Below are 20458 nucleotides of genomic sequence, written 5' to 3' on the forward strand. Positions count from 1 at the left end.
GGTGGCGCGCTATGAGCTTGTAGATCTGCTATTTTTCAATAGCTAAAGTATAACATAATGCTTAATTAAAACACCAAAAGGGGTTGAAAAGGGGAGTGTGGAGACTGACTTCCCAAAGTAACTTGTACAAGTGGGACTGATCGCTCAGACTAAAAGCTGCACCTTCTTATTTGTGTGAGACATACGCTATTTAGGGAAGACTCAAGAGTGAAGTTTTACAGCGATACAGATGAGATAAGATAAGCCATTATTGATCCCTGCAGCGAAATTCGGGAAATTTATGAAACTACCGTATAGGCCTCGGCAATTAACCCGAAAATGTATGGAAACCCACGTTTAGAGCCAATAACCGACGTATAGATGCTCATGTAGAAGTTCATCGAATAATTGATTTTTTTTAATATATAGAATGTAATCGATTAAATAGATAATTCTCAATAATTACTTAACCCTGTATCATACTTTGTTATGCTGTACAATGGTGAAAATAGCGGATCTATTATTTTGTACATGTGCGTTGCATCGCGTTGGGAGTCGAACTGCTATTTTCTGCGAATACTTCTTCCACCACAGAAGGATGCAGCTGTACGCAGCATAGCTCTTTTTTTGACAAGCAAGATGAACGACTTCCAGTAACTGAACTGTTATAGCCATGGCCTCGCATGTATGTCATACACTGTATTATTACTTCATTAAACATATAAATGTGCCCTCAAAACCTACGGCATTTAATTACTCATGGCTATTCCACCGTTTGCTTACATGCACGGAGCGCAAGTGAATTACATTGCAATTCAGGAGGCAAAGACGGAATTACGTCTTATCAGCGCCCACAGGGGTAAAGCTGTATACCAGTCACGTCGTGGCGCCACACCGTTTCTCATTGAAATTAATTTTAAACTTTTACAGTATATGTCCACGAGGAGCTCCCAACCCCGGCAGTTAAATCAAATCAGTCAAATCCGTTCGGTTTGGTCTCGTCGCTGAAATTAAAAAGAATAACTGGAAATGCTTGCATCCGTGCGTGGAATAAATTGGATCACTGTCTGGAGAGAAATCTGAGATCTTTGATGTGCAACAGAGCGAATACAGGAAGTGGCCCGGTGGCAGTATAGCATCCCGACATACTAATAATTCATTGAAGCTGCATGGTAAACATGAGCAGATTGAGCACAGTGGTGACTGTATGTATTTCTTCTCCTGAAGAAAATGGTTAGATACCAGCTCCAGCACTAGAAACCAGTGTACACACTGCAGAGATCAAAGGAGGCATGAGCCTCTAGCTGTCCTGTCTGTAAAGTGCCCTAGCTCTCCAGACCATGCATGTAGCACTCAAGAGCATTTCCTTTTCCAAATTCTCCTGCATGAACTTGAATGCGGCATTTTCACGTTCAAAGAATTGTCCTCCGTGTGTATAATTTATGTTGCCGGACAACGCATCTCCAGTAAAGGCTTGATTATATATATATACACAGTTGGGTGCCACCGATATTGTCCCTTATCATTTGACCCATTTAGGCCTGACCTCAATTTTAAAAAAATCCTTCTAAATAAATATTCTCACGATTTTTCAAAAATAGCAGACCTACAAGCTCGTAGCGCGCCACTCGGTGGCGCGCTATGAGCTTGTAGATCTGCTATTTTTCAATAGCTAAATTATAACATAATGTTTAAAACACCAAAAGGGGTTCCCGCCCAAAATGGGTTAACTGTCCTTTTGCGCAGATCACGCAAACCTCAGCAAAAAGAAAAGGACAATATCGATGGCCTCCAACTGTATATATATATAGTTGAGTGTAGTAGACTACTCAGCCATAACGGACCACAATGGAAACAAGAACATCAAGGCTTTTGTTTGTTAACCATTTAACAGTTGTACTTCTATACGGTTTGCAAGCTGGGCAATAGGCTCGGTGCAGAGAGAATACGTTGGACCGACGTACTGATAGTCCGACATATGCGTGGCCGGTTAGGTTTCTGGTTTAAGGACTTCAGTGTTTTGTACCATACTATTGTATGAGTACAGAACAAAGAATGTTTGCTTTCGCCATCTTTGTTGAAGAAGAGTCTGGGCCCTGGTTTAAGGACTTCAGTGTTTAGGGGGCTAGGGGTAGGGTTAGTAATGTCAGATTATTGGGACAGCGTATACGCTATGCACCCCAATAGCAGCACCCTAACTCTGTTGTGCCAAAATGGAACAGAGCCTTAATTAGAATCATTGGTATAACACAAGTGAAGGAAGTAGGGAAGGGGCCCGAAAGTACGAAGAGTTAGGGTCGATTCATACTCCTATTTTACCGCTGTTTCGGCGCTGTAGTGCCAAAATGATTTCGGCTCGTCAGAAATTTTCAGTAGCACCGAAGAGCCGACTTTAGGACGGTACCCGCCCCCCCGAACCTCAAATGACGTCACATTGTAGGCTCTACAGCGCCGAACCGACTTTTATTCGGCTCTAAAATATAGGAGTATGAATCGGCCCTTATGCTGTGTGCATATTAGCCACTTAAGTGGTTATAACCTGCTCTCTCCCACATTATAACAGGGCGATCTATTATATAACAAGACCGCAAGTTGATTTTGTTTTGGTGCCATCCCTTTTGGACTGGAAGTGTTGGACTGTACTCTGATGGAATAGTTTATTAGACAGAAATGTAAAAACAACATCAATCAATCAATCCTGACCTCTCCTCCCTGCTCTCTGCTATGGCCCACACAGCTCTGTTGGAGGTGCTCCTGGCCGGTAGAGACTGCCTGGTGGCCGGAGACTCGTGTTCCAGCGACGAGGCGTGCAGCCCACGCCTGCGGACGCTGCGCCAGTGCGTGGCGGGCAACGGCAGCATGAAGCTGGGGCCCGGCGCCCGCAGCCAGTGTGCCAACGCCGTGTCGGCGCTGCTCTCCAGCCCGCTGCACGGCTGCCAGTGCAAGCGGGGCATGAAGAAGGAGAAGAACTGTCTCAGCATCTACTGGAGCCTGCACCAGTCCGTCATCCATGGTCAGTTGTGGGTATATATATATATAATATAAAACTGTTTATACCAGTGGATCTCAAACTTATTCGTGCCAAGGACCCACAAATTGATATGTATTTTGCGGGGGACCCCCATCTGAAAAGGTTTCGTGGGGTCCCCAGGTTCTATGCGCCCCGGATTCTATGTTTCCCACTTACCTTAGGTTAAGGTGAGTATTCAAACCTTTCCAAACATTTTCAAGATATTTCTTAATGTAAAAAAAATAACAGATGTTAAAATAACAGCTTGTACAATGCTATTTTTGAATAGCCAGCGTATCAAATAGTTATGGATAAAGTGGTTACATGATGTTGTATTAACACATTGTTCTGGGGACCCCCAGGAACCCCCTGTAATTTGTATTGGACGGACCGTCGGTTTCCACTTCAATCTAATCTTAAAGAAGCATTCAGTGATTTGGGGAAAAAACCCGGTCTCCCCCGGACAGGGAGGAACACCTTATATGGTCAGCACACTCTATACTAGGGAGGATTATCACAACAAATAAAAAAATAAGTGATATTTGAATTAAGTGAAATCACTGAATATACCTTTAAAATAACGGATGATCAGAAATAGGTCATCAACAAACATACAATGCGTCGCATAGTGACACATTGTAAGCTTGTATAGGTAGAAGGTAGCCTAGCGGTTTTTAGGTGCGTGACAAACTTTCATAGACGACAAATGACAGAGACGACTGAGAACTTTAATCCAGGCATACTGTATTGTTTCAGGGCTGAACCTGGTGGAGAGCTATCCCTATGAAGCCGTGGACAGAGACTATGACTATGTCCGCCTGGCCTCCATCACCGCTGGTAAGTTCACTCACCTTCTAGTACACCATTCTAATTGTAGATATCCTCACTATCTATCTACTACAGTATAATCTCCTTCGGCACCTCCATTCAAACTGTAAAAGAAACACACCCCAAAAAGTCTATGGGAAAGTCAATGATATTTCAACTGAGAAGCCCTTTTTCTTTTGCGTGTTTGTAATCATGTCACTAAAGCATGCATTAACTGACAAACTCCATTTGAACTTTAAATGGTCGAGGTATATTATGACTTCCATTGCAGTGTTTAACTTTTTGATCAGTTTTATACTTTTAAAGCTATCTCACTTTTAAACACATGTGGATCTCACAGTCTGTTAATTACCTATAGGCCTACACACTGGTGTTTGCTGGAAGGGAGAGAGAAGGACACAGGTGGAATGACCCATGTTTTTGTAAAGTCACTGTGGGCGCAATTTTTACACCATATTGTTTATACATGACCAAGTTTGCGTGGGTCTGCTCTCCGATTTAATCCAAAGATCTAAGCTGTGTGCTGTATACATTTTAAGTTAAGACCATTAAAACCCATACAAAAAAATAATAATAATTTGGGGACCCCCCAAAATAATTTGGCGACCCCCGAGGGGTCGCGACCCACGGGTTGAGAACCCTTGGCTTAGAGCACTATATAAGCACGCCGATGTCTTGTCTCTTTGAACCTTTCGTGCGTGGTCCACAGACTCTGAGGTCGGCATGACGGTGAACCGCTGCCTGGACGCCGCCAAGGCGTGCAACGTGGACGACGTGTGCCAGAAACTGCGCACGGAGTACGTGTCGGCCTGCATAAAACCCACCGCCAAGTCGGGCCTGTGCAACCGAGCCAAATGCAACAAGGCACTGCGCCGGTTCTTTGACCGAGTGCCCGCCGACTACACCCACGAGCTGCTGTTCTGCCCCTGCACGGACACGGCGTGCGCCGAGCGCCGGAGGCAGACAGTCGTGCCCAGTTGCTCGTACGAAGCGGCGGACCCAAGGCCCAGCTGCCTGACACAGATGCGCACCTGCAAGGACGACTATGTGTGCAGGTTTGTATGCATAATATGTTTTATTTTACAACTCAGTAAGTATAGGGCTGTCACAATACAGCTTAAGTGCTCAAGACGTCTCCACACGTCTTTATAATTACACCCGTAGAGGACCCAGTATGTGTGGAGACATCTTAGGGTCTTTTTTTTAATGATATAAAACGTCAGTATTCGTGGCCTGGGCCATGGCTCAGTGGTCCAGGCACCTTGGCTGGTAATCCAGTCTGGCAGTGTGCCGCGGGTTCGACTCCCGATCCCGACGGCCTTTACTGCATGTCTTCCCCCCCATCTCGCTCCCCATTTCCTGTCAGCCTACTGTCTGTCCCTCCATAAAAAATATAAAATGAAGGTGAAAGCCACAAAAAAAAAACATAAAAAAAAAAAAAACGTCAGTAAAAGCATCAGTATTTCGAGGGTAAATTATTCCGACTACACGACGGCTCGCCCCATTACTAACTCTGTCCATAATCCTAATGCGAACTGCACGCAAAACCACGTTGTCAGACTAACACGCCGTCCAAATTACGGATGCTCTTAGGAATGCAGAAGTGCCGTGCCATCTAAATCTAAACTTGAGTCACGAGAGGCACCGCCATGCCAAGCGTTGCGATGTCTGTGATGTGCGATGCCGACTGAGTGCCGTTCAGAGTTAAAGTGGCACTGAAATTAAAATTTTGCTCTTTTTTCTTTTGAAGGTTAGTCTGAAACGGCCTCGCAGTTCGCAACCAATCAGAAAGTCAGAAAGTTCCATCCCTTCAGGCTATGGCATGAAGTGTGAAGCATGTTTGTTACCAAGTTGCTTATTTTATTTCTAACCTACAATGGTTTCAGATACATTACATATTTTAGTGTGCTCATTAAGTGTACAATGAGTAAACCGTTAAGATGACACCCAGACGGAGTACTGGCAGTTCTGTAATTAAAAACAGCTGTGTTTGAAGGAACGTGCAGCTATGGGAACCACGCAGGTGAACGAAATCAAGATTAATTTATATTCATGAAAGTCGATCTATCATCAGGGAGCACATTTTTGTTCACCAGAAGTAATTAAGATTGGCTTTTTACCCTTGGCTTTTTACCTATACTTTTCTTATAAAAATACACATTTTCTTCTTTTTTGTCCTCCTCCACTAACACTGGACTAGAACAGTGCAGAGTGCCCGTTGGAATAACACATTAACTATTTAGCACAGATAAAGAGCTGGATGGATCAGAGTTATTGCGCACTGCTATCTCTGGTCATGGTCATTATTCCTCACTGCCCCATTACACTCCCAGGGCGTTGATAATGATTCTATAGCTGCATATGGGGGTTGAAACATAATGTGCTTTCAATCACCATCGCTTTATAGTCCGTTGCCTTCACTCTCTGCGTTGACCGGCCGTAATTTTGACAAAAAGGCGATGAGAAAACAACTATAAATCTTCATCAAGGAGCCCATGATGAAGTCAGGGAATGGGCGAACAAAACAGAGCAAAAAAATTATAATAAGGTTCCACTTTAATACAACGGTTTTATTGTAGTGTTAAACACTTAAACCCTTGTTGGTCGTATTCTCATGGGCTCTAAAATTAGGAATTGTACAGGAGTTGGACGTGTTGATTTTGTCGACTAAAACTAAGACAAAAAATGTTCGACTACTACCCTTTTTCACTGAGGAAAGTACTAGAGTACTAGAGACCCAGTTTTATGTTGGTTGCATTCTGAAAATAGCAGATCTACAAGCTCACAACACATCAACAAAAAGTTAGAATATGGAGATAAGATGTTTCTGCCTGACAATGCAATGATGTGTACGTAAATAATGTAGATACATGCTTGTTATATCGATCTCTCTCTCTCTTCCCCTTGCTTTGCCTGCCCCCAGCACCCCTTTTTCTTCCTTTTCTCTGTTTATGGAAATAACAAAAAGAGCTTGCACAAGAATGATTTGCACCCTTTGCTTTTACACCTGATAGTGATTCTTTCTTCTTCCGCACCAAAAAGATGAAAAGAAATACAATAGAAAATAAGACCCGATTGTGATTCTAATACTGTAGGTCTCGTCTGGCCCAGTTCCAGTATGACTGTCACCCCTCTAAGTCATCTCCCAACGGATGCAAACAGGGCAACTATGGAGCGTGTCTGCTGGCCTACACAGGGCTCATAGGTAAGTGCTGTACACTACACCAGTGGTTCCCAAAGTGGGGACCGGGGACCCCAGGGGTCCTTGAGGGAGTTCCAGGGGGTCCCCAGCTAAATCATTGCGAACGCCAGTGAGCCTTTACTATGAGACCTAGCAGAACATGTCTGTCTGTCTGTGTGTGTCACGCTGTAACACCACCCGCCCGCCACCAGAGGGTGTGTGTGTGTGTGTGTGTGTGTGTGTGTGTGTGTGTGTGTGTGTGTGTGTGTGTGTGTCAGACTGCCACAACAGCTGCGTTCGCTTCCCGCGTTAACACGTCTTACTTGTACTTAGGAACCAAATGGACCCTTATGGGTCTGTAACTCAGAGAGTGTACAAATGGAACCATCTGCATATCTTTTCAAATGGGGGTCCGCAGCCTAATGGGTATCATTTTGGGGGTCCTTGACATGAAAAAGTTTGGGAATCACTTCACCACACACAGGATCTGTGTTAAAAACAACACCAGTGTGAACTGTGAAGTGAGGGGCACTCTGATCATCATATATCATCTCATTCTGGCCAATCAAAATTTGCGATCTCACTTTTTATCCTCAATACGTACTTTGCTCAGTCAATCAAATCATCGCAATTCCGTGCTCAGCCAATCAAATCATCGCAATTATTCACACAAGCACACCAATCTGGGCATAGGAAGGGCTAGTGCCCCTAAATAAAAAAACACACTTGTGTGAAGTGAGGGGCGCCCACTGTATATTTATAATCAGCCACATAACGTCACACGTTGTCATTTAGGGCCCTAAACAAACTGGCTTGCAAACGATCCATCCATCTTCATCCATAGTCGGGTCGCGGCGAAAGTGCTCTAAACAAACAAAAGTCCATAGACTTGGCCGCCACATGACGTAATCTCAAAAAGGGTTAATGGGCACCCTCTTGTGGCAGTGATGTTATTCTTTATTGGGAATGAACCATGAGAGGAATCATGCCGTTTTCAAAGGGCCCACAAATTCCAAAATACAAAATGCATGCATATAGAAGAAAGATCATGAGTGGGGGTTGGGGGAGATGGGATTTAAATCACTTCAGTCAGATGACTCACTAATAGATTGAGACCATGAATAGCTTGGGAACAAGTGTGAATATTATATTTGATCTTGGAATTCAGGCTCATTAGAAGACAACTATTCAAAGGACCACTTCAGCACTTTTCAAACTATCTTCATATAATAGGTCCTCACTAATAATCATGATAAAATGGCACCATTCTTTTCTACTCAGTACTCTGTGACCACGTTTACATGAGGACTTTTAACCCCCTTGAATTCCGAATAAAAGTTAAATCCTATTAAACGTCGTCATGTAAACACCTACAAAAACTTAAATCCGAATTTGAAATCTCTCTCAGCCATTGTGTATGGGAGGGCGTGATGGGCGATGGCCAAAGCATTTCCGGGGGTCCCCAGCCAAAAACGTTGAGAACCCCTGAGCTAGATGATGATAAAAAGGTGAGCATGTGAATACCAATGATACAGTTGGGTGCCACCGATATTGTCCCTTATCATTTGACCCATTTAGGCCTGACCTCAAAATCTTAAAAAATCCTTATAAATCCTCCAGTTTTCTGAAATAAATATTTTCACGATTTTTCAAAAATAGCAGATCTACAAGCTCGTAGCGCGCCACTCGGTGGCGCGCTATGAGCTTGTAGATCTGCTATTTTTCAATAGCTAAATTATAACATGTTTAAAACACCAAAAGGGGTTCCCGCCCAAAATGGGTTAACTGTCCTTTTGCGCAGATCACGCAAACCTCAGCAAAAAGAAAAGGACAATATCGATGGCCTCCAACTGTATAAGTAGGCCTACCATTTCAGGAATTGTTTACTAATGAATTACATTGTTTCGGTACTTTGGTGTTTAAACTTTTAGCATTCCTACTTTCTCTAGCGTTAACTCTCTCTCAATTCAATGCAATTTAAATGAAGGTGAAGTAAAACTAAAATGCACTAAATCGCGGCGAGATGGTAAACTGGCGAGTTCTCCGGATACCCTATGGTGGATGGTGGATAGTCTGGTGAGTGGTGACACTGACGCGGGGTTAACGACGTACATACACACGTCGTACACACACAGAGGCTTGGTGCATTTATAGCGATCGAATTAGAAGTAGCAATACCACAATATGAAAAATACTCGATTACAACAAGTAAAAGGCCTATTTTTTCTTTCTTTTTTCACGTATAGTACCAAAGTAGGAGCTTGTAAAAGAGGGCTAATGGTCTGTTTTGTATTAATAATCTAAATCTGCAAATGAACATGCAACTAATGACGTCAATATTTTCCTCTGAGATGTAGTGGAGTATCCAAATTGTACTGAAGTACAGTATTTGAGTAAATGCACTTTATGTACGTTACTTTCCGCACTGTATGTGAAAAGGCGATTGAGAAATGCAATCAATGCAGAGGGGATGGTTTTGGAAAGGCAGCAATAGCAATCAATGAATAAAGATAAAATGCTGAGAAGAAACAGAAGGAGAAAGGGAATGTACTCATATTGAACCACTGCCCTTGGACTAAAACAAATGACATAAGCAACATTGCTACAGGCATCATCAGAGGAGCAGAACCTGTGTGAAGTGTCTGATGAAAGTCCAGCTTTTTGTTTTGTTGGGCGAATAGTTACTAAAAACCCACAACAGGATTGGTAGGTCTAACATAATACATTTGGAGAGCCGCAAATGGTGCCCCTCAGCGCAAACAAACACTTGGCATTTTCATTCCTGCCCTGTATTTATTAAGGCACTTCAAATCCTCTCTCGGCTCCACTTGAGAGAAAGGGGGGGGAAAAAAAGGAAAAGAAAAAAACCTGGCAGAGAGAAAATTAAGCCAGATGTCAAGCACTTCTGTGACCTAGAAAAATAAAAAGTGCAACAGCACAACTAAATACCTTCTATCAAGCAAGTGTCTCTGTTCAAACAGGAACTCATGGAACATTATTATCTCCATCAGGTGATGATATATTTTCCGCCCCTGTCCGTCCGTATGTCCATTTGTTTGTGAGCAGCTAGGGGATGCACACGCAAATTAGACAGACCAACGGACCGACATGCGGAAACAACGGTGGAACATGCGCTGTTCCCGTGCTTGCGGTTAGGATTAGGTTAGGGTTTGAGTAGGTTGTCAGTCTAATGACAGTCGGACCAATGCTATGTCTAAACTAAAGCCTGATCTCCAGTGCTATAACAGGTCGATTCACGTTTTGGCTTATAACTCTTGAACCGTAGGTCGCACAATCAAGTGACTCATTCCAAGTAGCACACTACTCTAGTTTCTCCTCTGTGTTATTTGTGTGAATGGACGGACGTGGACCGATATGATTTTCATGCATGTTTCAGGAGGATACGTGCATTAGAAGAAACTAGAAATATTGTTCCTGAAGAAACAATATACGGGGTCGCTGCATGCCAAAATATTGTACTAGGTGCAGGGCACTCTTTGACTTTGACTGTTGTATGAGAGTGTGTATTAATGATTAATTCCTAATCATTATACTAACAGACAGACTTTCTAAGTGAAAGCGTGTAGGCCAATCAGGTGCCAAAGTTTTCTCTTGACATTATACTGGTGGCGCTGCTAACGCAGCGACCCCACACTGAGCTGTTGCAGTGTCTCAAAATGGGGACGATGAAAATGAAATATTGACAGGCTTTGTGGGCGTTGTTCATTCGTTCGTTCACAGGGAGTTCGATAACGCCCAACTACGTAGACAACTCCACGTCCAGTGTGGCACCGTGGTGCTCGTGCTCGGCCACCGGGGGAAGCCAGAGGGACGAGTGCCGCGACTTCCTGGGACTCTTCACCGACAACCTCTGCCTCCGTGAGTGAACCCTCCCATACTTTTAGACCATATCCGTGGTCATCATATGGGCATACCTAACAATGGATGCCAAAAAAAATCTCATTCGTGTGTTTTTATATCAAAAGTCCATACAAATATTGTTTTCATTACTTCACGTGCTGCGTGCATGACGTGTAGAGATACACATCCATATAAGCCAATACAAATGAAGCTCACCAGTTTGATTCCCATGCTTCATTGTCCTCCTCCACAGCTGGTTTTGATTAAAGAACTACTCCGTTTTTAATCTCATTCGAGATGACAGTGTATTAGTCGTTTTAAACGTAATCATCACGCTAAAATAATATTTTAGGTTGTGTATATTATAGGTTCGAAACAATCCCTTGGCTTTGCCTCACGTCTCTCTGTCACTTTGTTTACAAACGACACGCACATGAGAGACTTCCTCTCCCATAGCCTGGAGGGATGCGACACTCTGACCCCTTTTCCACCGGTTGGTTCCCAATGGGAACCGGTTCAGTTCTTTGTGGTTCTTAGTCCATGAGCCAGAGCTCCAAAATTGGAACGTTAATTATGAATTGAGTGGGCAAAACCACACCTATATTAGATTGTTATCACCATGAAACTTCGCCAGTTGATTACTTACACGAAGACAATGATTTATTGTATTACACATTTTATTTTTTAAAATATGCAAATGAGGCATTATATAGGAAAATATGCAAAATATAGAAAATATGAAAACGCTACTACTGTGGAAGGGTTATCATATATTAATTTACTTATATTTATCCTATAAACAATTTAATCAACACACACATACACACATGTATTGTTGTTGTTGCTGTCTCCATATTAACTGTGTGCCACTGTTTGCTACTTTTGCTATTTTCTTTTCTGAATCTGAATCCTGCTTGCTTACTTGCCTTACTGTCCTAGTGTCCTGCTTGCTTATACTGCTTGCTTACTGTCATACGTACAATACATCGCTCTGGATTAAGAGTGTTTGCTAAATGCCTACATTTTTAATTGTAACAGTTTTGGACATATTTTAAAGTAGCAAAAGTGCATTCATTATGCAGAACACCCATTTCGGAATCAATTATATCATGTGATTGGACTATAAATTATTAATCAAGTAGCTTGACATTGTAATTGGTTAAATCAGTGTTCAGAGTCACCTGTCACGTTGCGGTGTGTGTGTGTAATGTGTGAGACGTGTGTAGCAGCAGCCAGGTAATTGTAGACATAACGGCAACAATTGAAGCTCAGCGTTGTTGTGAAAAGCAAAGCATTTTGCACTTGTTCAGTCAGCAGGGTCAGCACTTCACATGCTTCCATCCTCTGTGGCCAATAAGATAACATCTGTGTTGGCTGAAAACCTCACATGTCCCAAAAAACGGTTGCTGTTCACAACAACTCTGAGCGTTGTTGCCTACAATTACCTGGCTGCTGCTGCTGCCGCCGCTACACACGTCTCACACACAATCATTACGCACGCACGCACGCACGCACGCACGCACGCACGCACGCACGCACGCACGCACGCACGCACAGCCTATACACAAAGAACCTACAACCTGGAGATATGGAAGGCAACGATATAAGACAAATTATGCACCAATAAGGAATGTAACTCCAACGAGTCCGGTGAAATAAGGTAGTCAACGTTCATTTTTCGTGATCCAATACTCTATAGGCCTACTGTAGAGCAAAAATAAATAAAAAAATACAAAATAAAAGAAACATTACATTTTTAAGACAGGAAACAGCAAGAACACAGAATGTGGATATCTTTGACGAATGGCCATGGTTATAAACGTGGATAGTACAAAGTGTCAGGGTTGTGGAAGAATAATGGCTTGAGGTGATGAGAAAGAGCTGGGCTTCGCCAAGTCCATTTGTGAGTTGTCACTGTACAATATGTGAAAGGATTGTGAGTCACAAATTGGTTACAGATATTCATCCATGCCGTTAGATAGCGTATGGTATACGGCTGGATGGGACCAAGCAAAACATAAATAAATGTGGTGCTATAGCTTTAGAGGAGTGGTTTTCAACAGTTTAACCCATTGAGACCTGGAACGCATCCATGTCACGTTAGCGTTTAACCACATTAACCATTAACCCATTTTGGGGCGGGAACCCGTTTTGGTGTTTTAAACATTGTTATAATTTAGCTATTGAAAAATAGCAGATCTACAAGCTCATAGCGCGCCACCGAGTGGCGCGCTATGAACTTGTAGGTCTGCTATTTTTGAAAAATCGTTAAAATGTGCCTCAAATCTTTCCGAAAATTGTCATGATTTAGAAAACTTTTTTTTTTAAATTTCGACGTCAGGCCTGAATGGGTTAATATTTTCATATCAAGGCCCATTATTTATTCTGCAAAATTCCATGCTGTATTGATGTGGTACCATAATAGGAGAGACAACAGGCAAATGTTCTACATTCTCCGATTGTGTAGACTCTCCATCATTTAGCTGGGGACCACCTGGAACCTCCTCAAGGACCACTGGTGGTCTCCGGACTTGCACGCACCATCGTGAGATTTTGCTCGACGATTAGCCTAATTGTATCTCAAATAATTACGATTGATGATTTAATTGTTGAGCAGTGGAACATTTACATTATGAATTAAAATGACATTTCTGTTAACAAAAGGTGCACATGGCAGACATGACAAATGACCTAACAATCAAATCATCTAAAATACACTGAGCTTGTAGATCTGCTATATCTTTTTAAGTACAACGATCTTGAAAACGTTTTGAAACATTCACTTCACAAATCTTGCATGGCACAAAAATGTTTCCAGATGGGGGTTTGTGCAGACAAATAGGCTATATTGATCTGGCGGTCCTTGACGCGTGGTTTAAACAACATTTAGGAGGCAAGCCCAAAAATATGCGACTTCCGATATTTACAAGCAAAGAAAAAGGCCTAAAGTCGCTTATAATAAGCACTGATGCTAGAGGGTTGCTTTATATTGTTGCTGTCAGTGTGAATGCAGTAACATAAACAATATGAACTGACTGATCCCTGGGAACGGACATTACTGCAAGCTACGGACTGAACGGTTTCTAGGGGTGGGACGATATGGGTACCTCACGATACGATATATATTGCAATATTAGGCCCTCGATAACGATAATATCACGATATTCAATATATTGCGATATTTGCGATATATATTGTATGAAATTTCATCAACGATATATCACGATATCTGCAACTACAAAATACTTCGAACTGAAAAAATGCTATTTTCGTGCTTGGACACAAGGAGGGACACACACATAGCTGTCTATAGTGGTTGCACCACTCAAACACTAAATTAATAGAGTTTTTTTAAAAAATCAATATCGATTATTTATCGCGGGAGGACGTATCGATATCGCCATATCGATATTTCAGCACACCCCTAACGGTTTCCCCACGACTGCGATGTCTCCTTAACCCATTCAGACCTGAGGACGATTCTACAAAGGTCTTCTGAATCCCGAAAGTTTTCTGAAAAACCTATGTTTCCATGTCTGTCGTTCTCAAACATTTTCATGTCAAAGGACCCCCAAAAATATATGTAATTGGGTAATTGGCCGCCGACCCCCATCTGAAAGTATGTTGTTCCAGGGACCCCACCAGAAGCAAACATTTGAGATAAAAATGTTCGCTCTGAAAGAATATATATATTCAAAGATTTGCGCCGCATTTTCACGTTCTACAAGCTCGATCTATACAAGCACGATCTACAAGCTCGTATGAGCTTGTAGATTTGCTATTTTTCAATAGCTAAAGTATAACATAATGCTTAAAACGCCAAATGGGGTTCCTGTCCAGAAGCGCACCCGCATTATTTTTTTCTTTCTATTTTCTGTGTGATCGGAACATCAGACGGATCAGCAGAATGCACAAACGTGCACCGGGTGCGAGTGTGTGATCAGACGGTTCCTTATCCTTATTGCAGATTACAGATGGCAGGTGCAAGAAATGAGGCCATAAGAAGGCAGATATATAGGGTACAGTACTGTGTACAATCCTCAGTGTTCATTTTTCCATTAGCCTATTTTGACCTGAGATCAGATTCTAAAAATGTCTTCTACATCCTGACAGTTTTCTGAAAAAGCTATGTTTCTATGTCAGTCGTTCTTAGATTTTTCAAAAATAGCAGACCTACAAGCTCGTAGCACGCCACTCGGTGGCGCGCTATGAGCTTGTAGATCTGCTATTTTTCAATAGCTAAAGCATAACATGATGCTAACACCAAAAGGGGTTCCCGCCCAAAATGGGTTAGTAACTCAGAGAGTGCACAAATGTAATCCATCAGGGTTCATCCGGTTACATCTGAAGCCTGCACTCTCCGAGTTAAAGTGTTACATTCTGATAGTAATCATTGCTAGTAGAGTGTTTGTTTGATAACAGGGGTCTCTCTGTCTCGTCCAACTCTTTCATAAAACACAAAATAAATGTTCACGTGGGTTGCCAATTCCATCCCATCAGGAGAGAGAGGTAATTTATAAGGCTGTCACGATTCTCGATTCGTATCGAAATCGACGTTCGATACAGTGTATCGAAATCACCAGCCGACTCGCAAAATGTATTGCACGCGCACGGCTGTCCCGTTTATTCACCCCGGAACGTTTCCGGAGTTTCAGCCTGTCGGTCCTGTCGGACCTTATATGCCGGTGCACAACCCAGCCTGTAGCTCATTGCGGTGCCATCATCAGAGCAGACAACAACACACCCAAATTCACCCAAAGGAAGAAGCTGTTTATATAGTATGGTTGTGTACAATAGCGGAGTGAAAGGTTCCATATGGGGCTGCCTGGAGTCTGGACTGGCGCTGGCCTCCACGCTATGGCTGCTTCCACATGTATCGCATCGAGACGAGGACCGCAGCGCGAAGCTGTGTTCGGTGCGAGACATGAGGCAGCCAGCGTGGAGGCTGACGCCAGTCCAGCTCATGGAACCTCTCCCTGAAGATGCTACATTAGAGCGCCGGAGTGCTAATGTTAGTCCCGAGTCCCGACTCCAAGTATAGGAGTAGCCCTGAAACATGACTGAACAAGCCATGTGAACCATGGCTAGTATAGGAGTTACCAGCTAGCGCCCCTCAAAAACAACTAGAGGCAAAAAGAAAAGCTAGTGGCTTGCGCCCAGCCGCCCCTCAAAAACAATGTTTTATTGCTTAATCTTTTGTAGTCACTATTCATTGATTCATTGGCATACCTTTGAAAAAAATGTTTCTCACTGTTATATTGAATATTGATATGCGATTATTATTATTATTATAAGGCCTCTAATTAATTAGATTAACATTGTTAATCGAGTCGCAGCCCTATAATTTACTTTATTTTATTTAGTTACTTAGAGTAGAGCTTAACAATAATGTTGTCATCTATCTCATCATCTTAAAGAAACATCTCAAAATGAGGACATAAAACCCAAAGTTTATATTGTTGATGCTATTCTCATTTGTTATTAGTCAAATAAAAGTGACTTATTGCAGAGAAACAAGTGTTTTTCTTTACAAATCAAAACATTAGCCTAAATCAATGATCATACAGCTCTCTGTGCTGAAAATAGGTTTTTAAAAATATCCATTGAATCGAATCGAACATCGTATCGAATCAAATCGTGACCTTAACATCGAAAGTTGAATCGAATCATGGATTAGGCGAATCGTGACAGCCCTAGTAATTAATTTATCAACTTCAATTTCAAATATGTCGCTCATTTCCCGGCCGGCAATGTCCCTTGTACATCCTGTGATCCTGTCCCACTACCCTGATTGGCTATAATTGATAACAGTGAGGTGGCTGTTCATGAACAAACACTATAGAGAGTCTACAGCAATGATTGCAATCAGAATATAGAGCAATTGCACACTTATTTTAACGAAACAACTAACTGTGTCCCACTGGGAGGAGACCCGGGGCAGACCAAGGCGCAATTGGCGGAAACACATCGACTCACTGGCCTTGGAATGTCTCGGGATCCCCCAGGAGGAAGTCACTAATGTTGCTCTGGAGAGGGAAGTCTGGAGCTCTCTGGTGGAGCTGTTGCCCCCGCGACCAGACTACGGATAAGCGGTTGAAGATGGATATAGATGGACTAACTGCGTGTTGTACAACTCCTTTAACGTTTCTTCCCTGCAAATCTCACCCTTGATGATCTGCATGCCTCGCCTCCAATTTTTACGCATGACCCTGTCTGTGCCGAGTGAATAATTAATGGTTCTTACTATTGACTTTCTCTGTGGCAGTGCTTTTCATCCCTCCTGTTTAAATAAGGACTATGTTCTCTCCCCGTAGGCCGGGAGGTAAATCTTTTGGCTGAGACTACTCGGGGACGATGTGCCCTGAGAGAGAGAGCGCGAGAGAGAGAGAGAGAGAGAGAGAGAGAGAGAGAGAGAGAGAGAGAGAGAGAGAGAGAGAGAGAGAGAGAGAGAGAGAGAGAGAGCGGACACAGAGAGAGTTCTCAGAGTTGTTTGGCCGGTGTCATTGGTATATGAGTCAATGGATGTGTGTAGAGAGAGAGAGAGAGAGAGAGAGAGAGAGAGAGAGAGAGAGAGAGGGGGGGGGGGGGGGGGGGGGGGGGGGCAGGCAGGTGCAGTAGTTAGACCTGAAGAGAATACTGAGCATCTCCCTTCATCTCCTCAGTTGACAAGAGTTCAAGCGGGCATGATGTGGCGCGTCGAGGCCGCGAGCCAAAAGCCCGACCACACCGAAACGGTGCAGTTCACGATGCAGGAGTTCGTCCTATAGTCTGTGCCCAGAACCTGAATTGCTAGCCACGACGTCCAAGTAAACAAATGTACTCTAGGATCTGATGATGCTGTCATTTGCAGGGTTTTGCTGGTTGAAATTGAAATTCGAATCGGGGCCAATCTAATCAGCGTCCTTTCAATGCGATGCCGTCAAATATGAATGCGACCGACATTTCAAAACTATAATGGCTGCGGTAGCGTCATGAGATTAGTATTGATGTGGCTATTAAAACTAATGCCAAGAATCGCAGCTATAAAACCACAACAACTTTGTGGCGACAGGTTGTAGAAATATCAGCCAATGTACTTTTACAGTGTCAGGTTAGATGCTTAGCAACATAGCTTTGACGGATTGATTTCAAGAATACTTTATTATTAGCTACAGTTATGCAATAAGGTTTAACACATTCCATTGTGGTCCTACTGTACTGTATGTATTCAACTCATCAAGAGCTACAGTAGAGTAGCGGACCAGTGCATGGATCAGCGTCACTTTTTTTTACTAGGGATTGATTGGTTTGCGCACAGATCGGCACGAACCAATAATCGCCGAAGACTCCCTCTTTGGCAAAGCCCAGCCATGTCAGAAATTGGCTGCAATAGGAAGTACCTTCACACTAAACAATATGGAGTGAAATGAAATGCACATTCAGGCTGAGCGTCAGGCTATAGAGAGTCACAGTCCCGTGACTCGCGCCCCCTTTCAGAACGAGGAGTGGCTGGAAGAGAATTTCCCATTCATTTTTCCCATAGACGTTTCAAAAAGCCCGTTTGCCCCATCGACTTCAAATTCGACACACGCGTTCCATCACAGGGAGTGCAGTGCCCGGCCTCGAGTCTGTGGGACTAGAAACACCACAAAAGGCTCTGGTCAGGCTCTGCCAGTGGAGCTAATGAGCCAAAGTCCCCTCACCTGTGCAATTTCCAGCCTCTGCCTCAGCCAATTGATTACTTAACCAGTCCACTTTTCACAGTCAGTTTGCACTCTTCAGACAGGCAAACAGAGAGATACAGAGATCTCCATATACAGTATGTGCACAAAAGGGACATAGTTAAAACGGGTGCTATGACAAGTTGACAACAGGTATTATTAGGTTCCCAAGTTGCAAGTAGGCCGGTATAGCCGACGGGCACGTACAGGTCTAGTTATATCAAATATCAAATACAAGTACAAGTATATGAGATGGTGGTTGAGAACCACCGAGGGTTACCCTTATTCCATTCTTACTTTAGCCAACCTTCCATTAAACTCAGGTTAACTACGGTGCTGATAGAGCAGACACATGATGTGGGCATAAACCTTGACATTGACGCACTTCCATGGAACAATGCACAAACATTTAGTGCACTGTAGTGTTCTGTGGAAGAAAATACAAAGTCCTCACGTCAGTGTGTGTGTGTGTGTGACTGTGTGTGTGACTGTGTGTGTGTGTGTGTGTGTGTGTGTGTGTGTGTGTGTGTGTGCGTCTCGCCGAGCAGGGAATGCCCTCCTGGCGTTTGGCAGCGAATCAGAGCAGCAGCACACCACGATGACGAGCACCACTCTGGGCCACTCCAGCGCGTCGCCTAGCCCGGCCCGGGGCGGGCTCGGAGAGGAGGAAGAGAGTGCCACTTCTGCCTCCCAGCGCGACCACGCTCATGCTATGGAAACCACGTCGCAGACCAGCCAGGACACCACCAGACCCCCACAGGTGTGCAACGGTGTCAAGTCACTATAAGCACATTTACTAAGTGCTGTACTTAAGTACAATTTGAGGCGCTTCTACTTTACTTGAGCATTTTCAATTTCCAATGCTTTTTTACTTCATCTCGGAGGCAAATATTGTATTTTTACTCCACTACATTCATTTGAAAACTTTAGTTACTTTGTTGTTTTTATATAAAAACCAAAAATCATAAATTAACCACTTCAGCCCTATATATATCGGTCATTTCATTTGAAAATAGCAATGCATCACTTTTCACCGATTGAGTTTTTGATCAAAATGCTGATGTTCATAGCTCATAACTAAAGCGTCGTAGGGCGCGGTTACACAACTGATGCCTCGGGTGACTTAAGGCTCATTCATACTCATAGTCTGGATTTTCGGTGGTGGGGTGACCACCGGAGCTGAAATAACGTTGAGCGGTGGTGAGTAAAAACAATGGGGTGGTGGTGGTGGTGGTTTGCTCTTCACCGCGGGTCGTGACGTCATGTTGTAGTTCGGTGGTCACCTCACCACCGAAAATCCAGACTATGAATAACGCTTTACTGTATCAAAAGATCGCAGATAAAATAGCCTAGCCAATTTTACTTCCAGTTCAGGGGTCATGAATTGGTCTCCTTCAAAAAAAAGCTGCTCTGAAAAAGAGTTGGTAACAGAAGAACAGGGTGGCAAAATAAATCTGGCGGTCAATATTTATGGCAGACCGACTGCCACAAAGTGACATCCTTTTTTCCCCCCCTCCTCCCTAGACGATGGGAAACGAGCGACTCTGGGACAGCTCCACGCTGACGTCCAACATCCTCCCGAGCTCCTCCTCGTCTCCGCCTGACCTGAAGTCTCACGCCACCGGCCTTCTGCTGCTGCTCGCGTTATGTGCCCTGTAACAGACACTGTAAGACTGCCGGGCCCGAGTGCTGTGCCGTGCCGTGCCACCTGGCCAGAAACAAGCAGATGGGCGGATTCACGATCTAAATATATGTACAGCTTATCGGTTTGTTTGTTTGTTTGTTTTCATTTTCGTGTTTCAGTGGTCCAGTCGCTGCGCCTGCCAGTATTCCCATCTCGGTGATGTGACTCAGAGAGACAAAGACAGATTGGAGTCAGTCTGTACACGTGTACATTTG

General features: G+C 43.4%; 1 protein-coding gene across 1 annotated transcript in view; it reads left to right on the plus strand.

Annotated features, from left to right (window-relative positions):
- gfra4b (GDNF family receptor alpha 4b) overlaps window positions 1–20218 on the plus strand; it is a gene marked incomplete at its 3' end in the record, with an annotated part of 59930 nt that extends 39712 nt beyond the window's left edge. The window contains exons 2-8 of the mRNA XM_079497431.1: window positions 2717–2992; window positions 3746–3826; window positions 4527–4872; window positions 6913–7022; window positions 10740–10877; window positions 19108–19319; window positions 20084–20218. Coding sequence (XP_079353557.1) covers window positions 2717–2992; window positions 3746–3826; window positions 4527–4872; window positions 6913–7022; window positions 10740–10877; window positions 19108–19319; window positions 20084–20218 — 1298 coding nt within the window. The remainder of the gene's footprint in view (window positions 1–2716; window positions 2993–3745; window positions 3827–4526; window positions 4873–6912; window positions 7023–10739; window positions 10878–19107; window positions 19320–20083) is intronic.
- Between the last annotated feature and the right edge of the window lie 240 nt (window positions 20219–20458).

This window comes from Electrona antarctica, assembly GCF_951216825.1.
Source record: "Electrona antarctica genome assembly, chromosome: 1".
Lineage (NCBI taxonomy): Eukaryota > Metazoa > Chordata > Actinopteri > Myctophiformes > Myctophidae > Electrona > Electrona antarctica.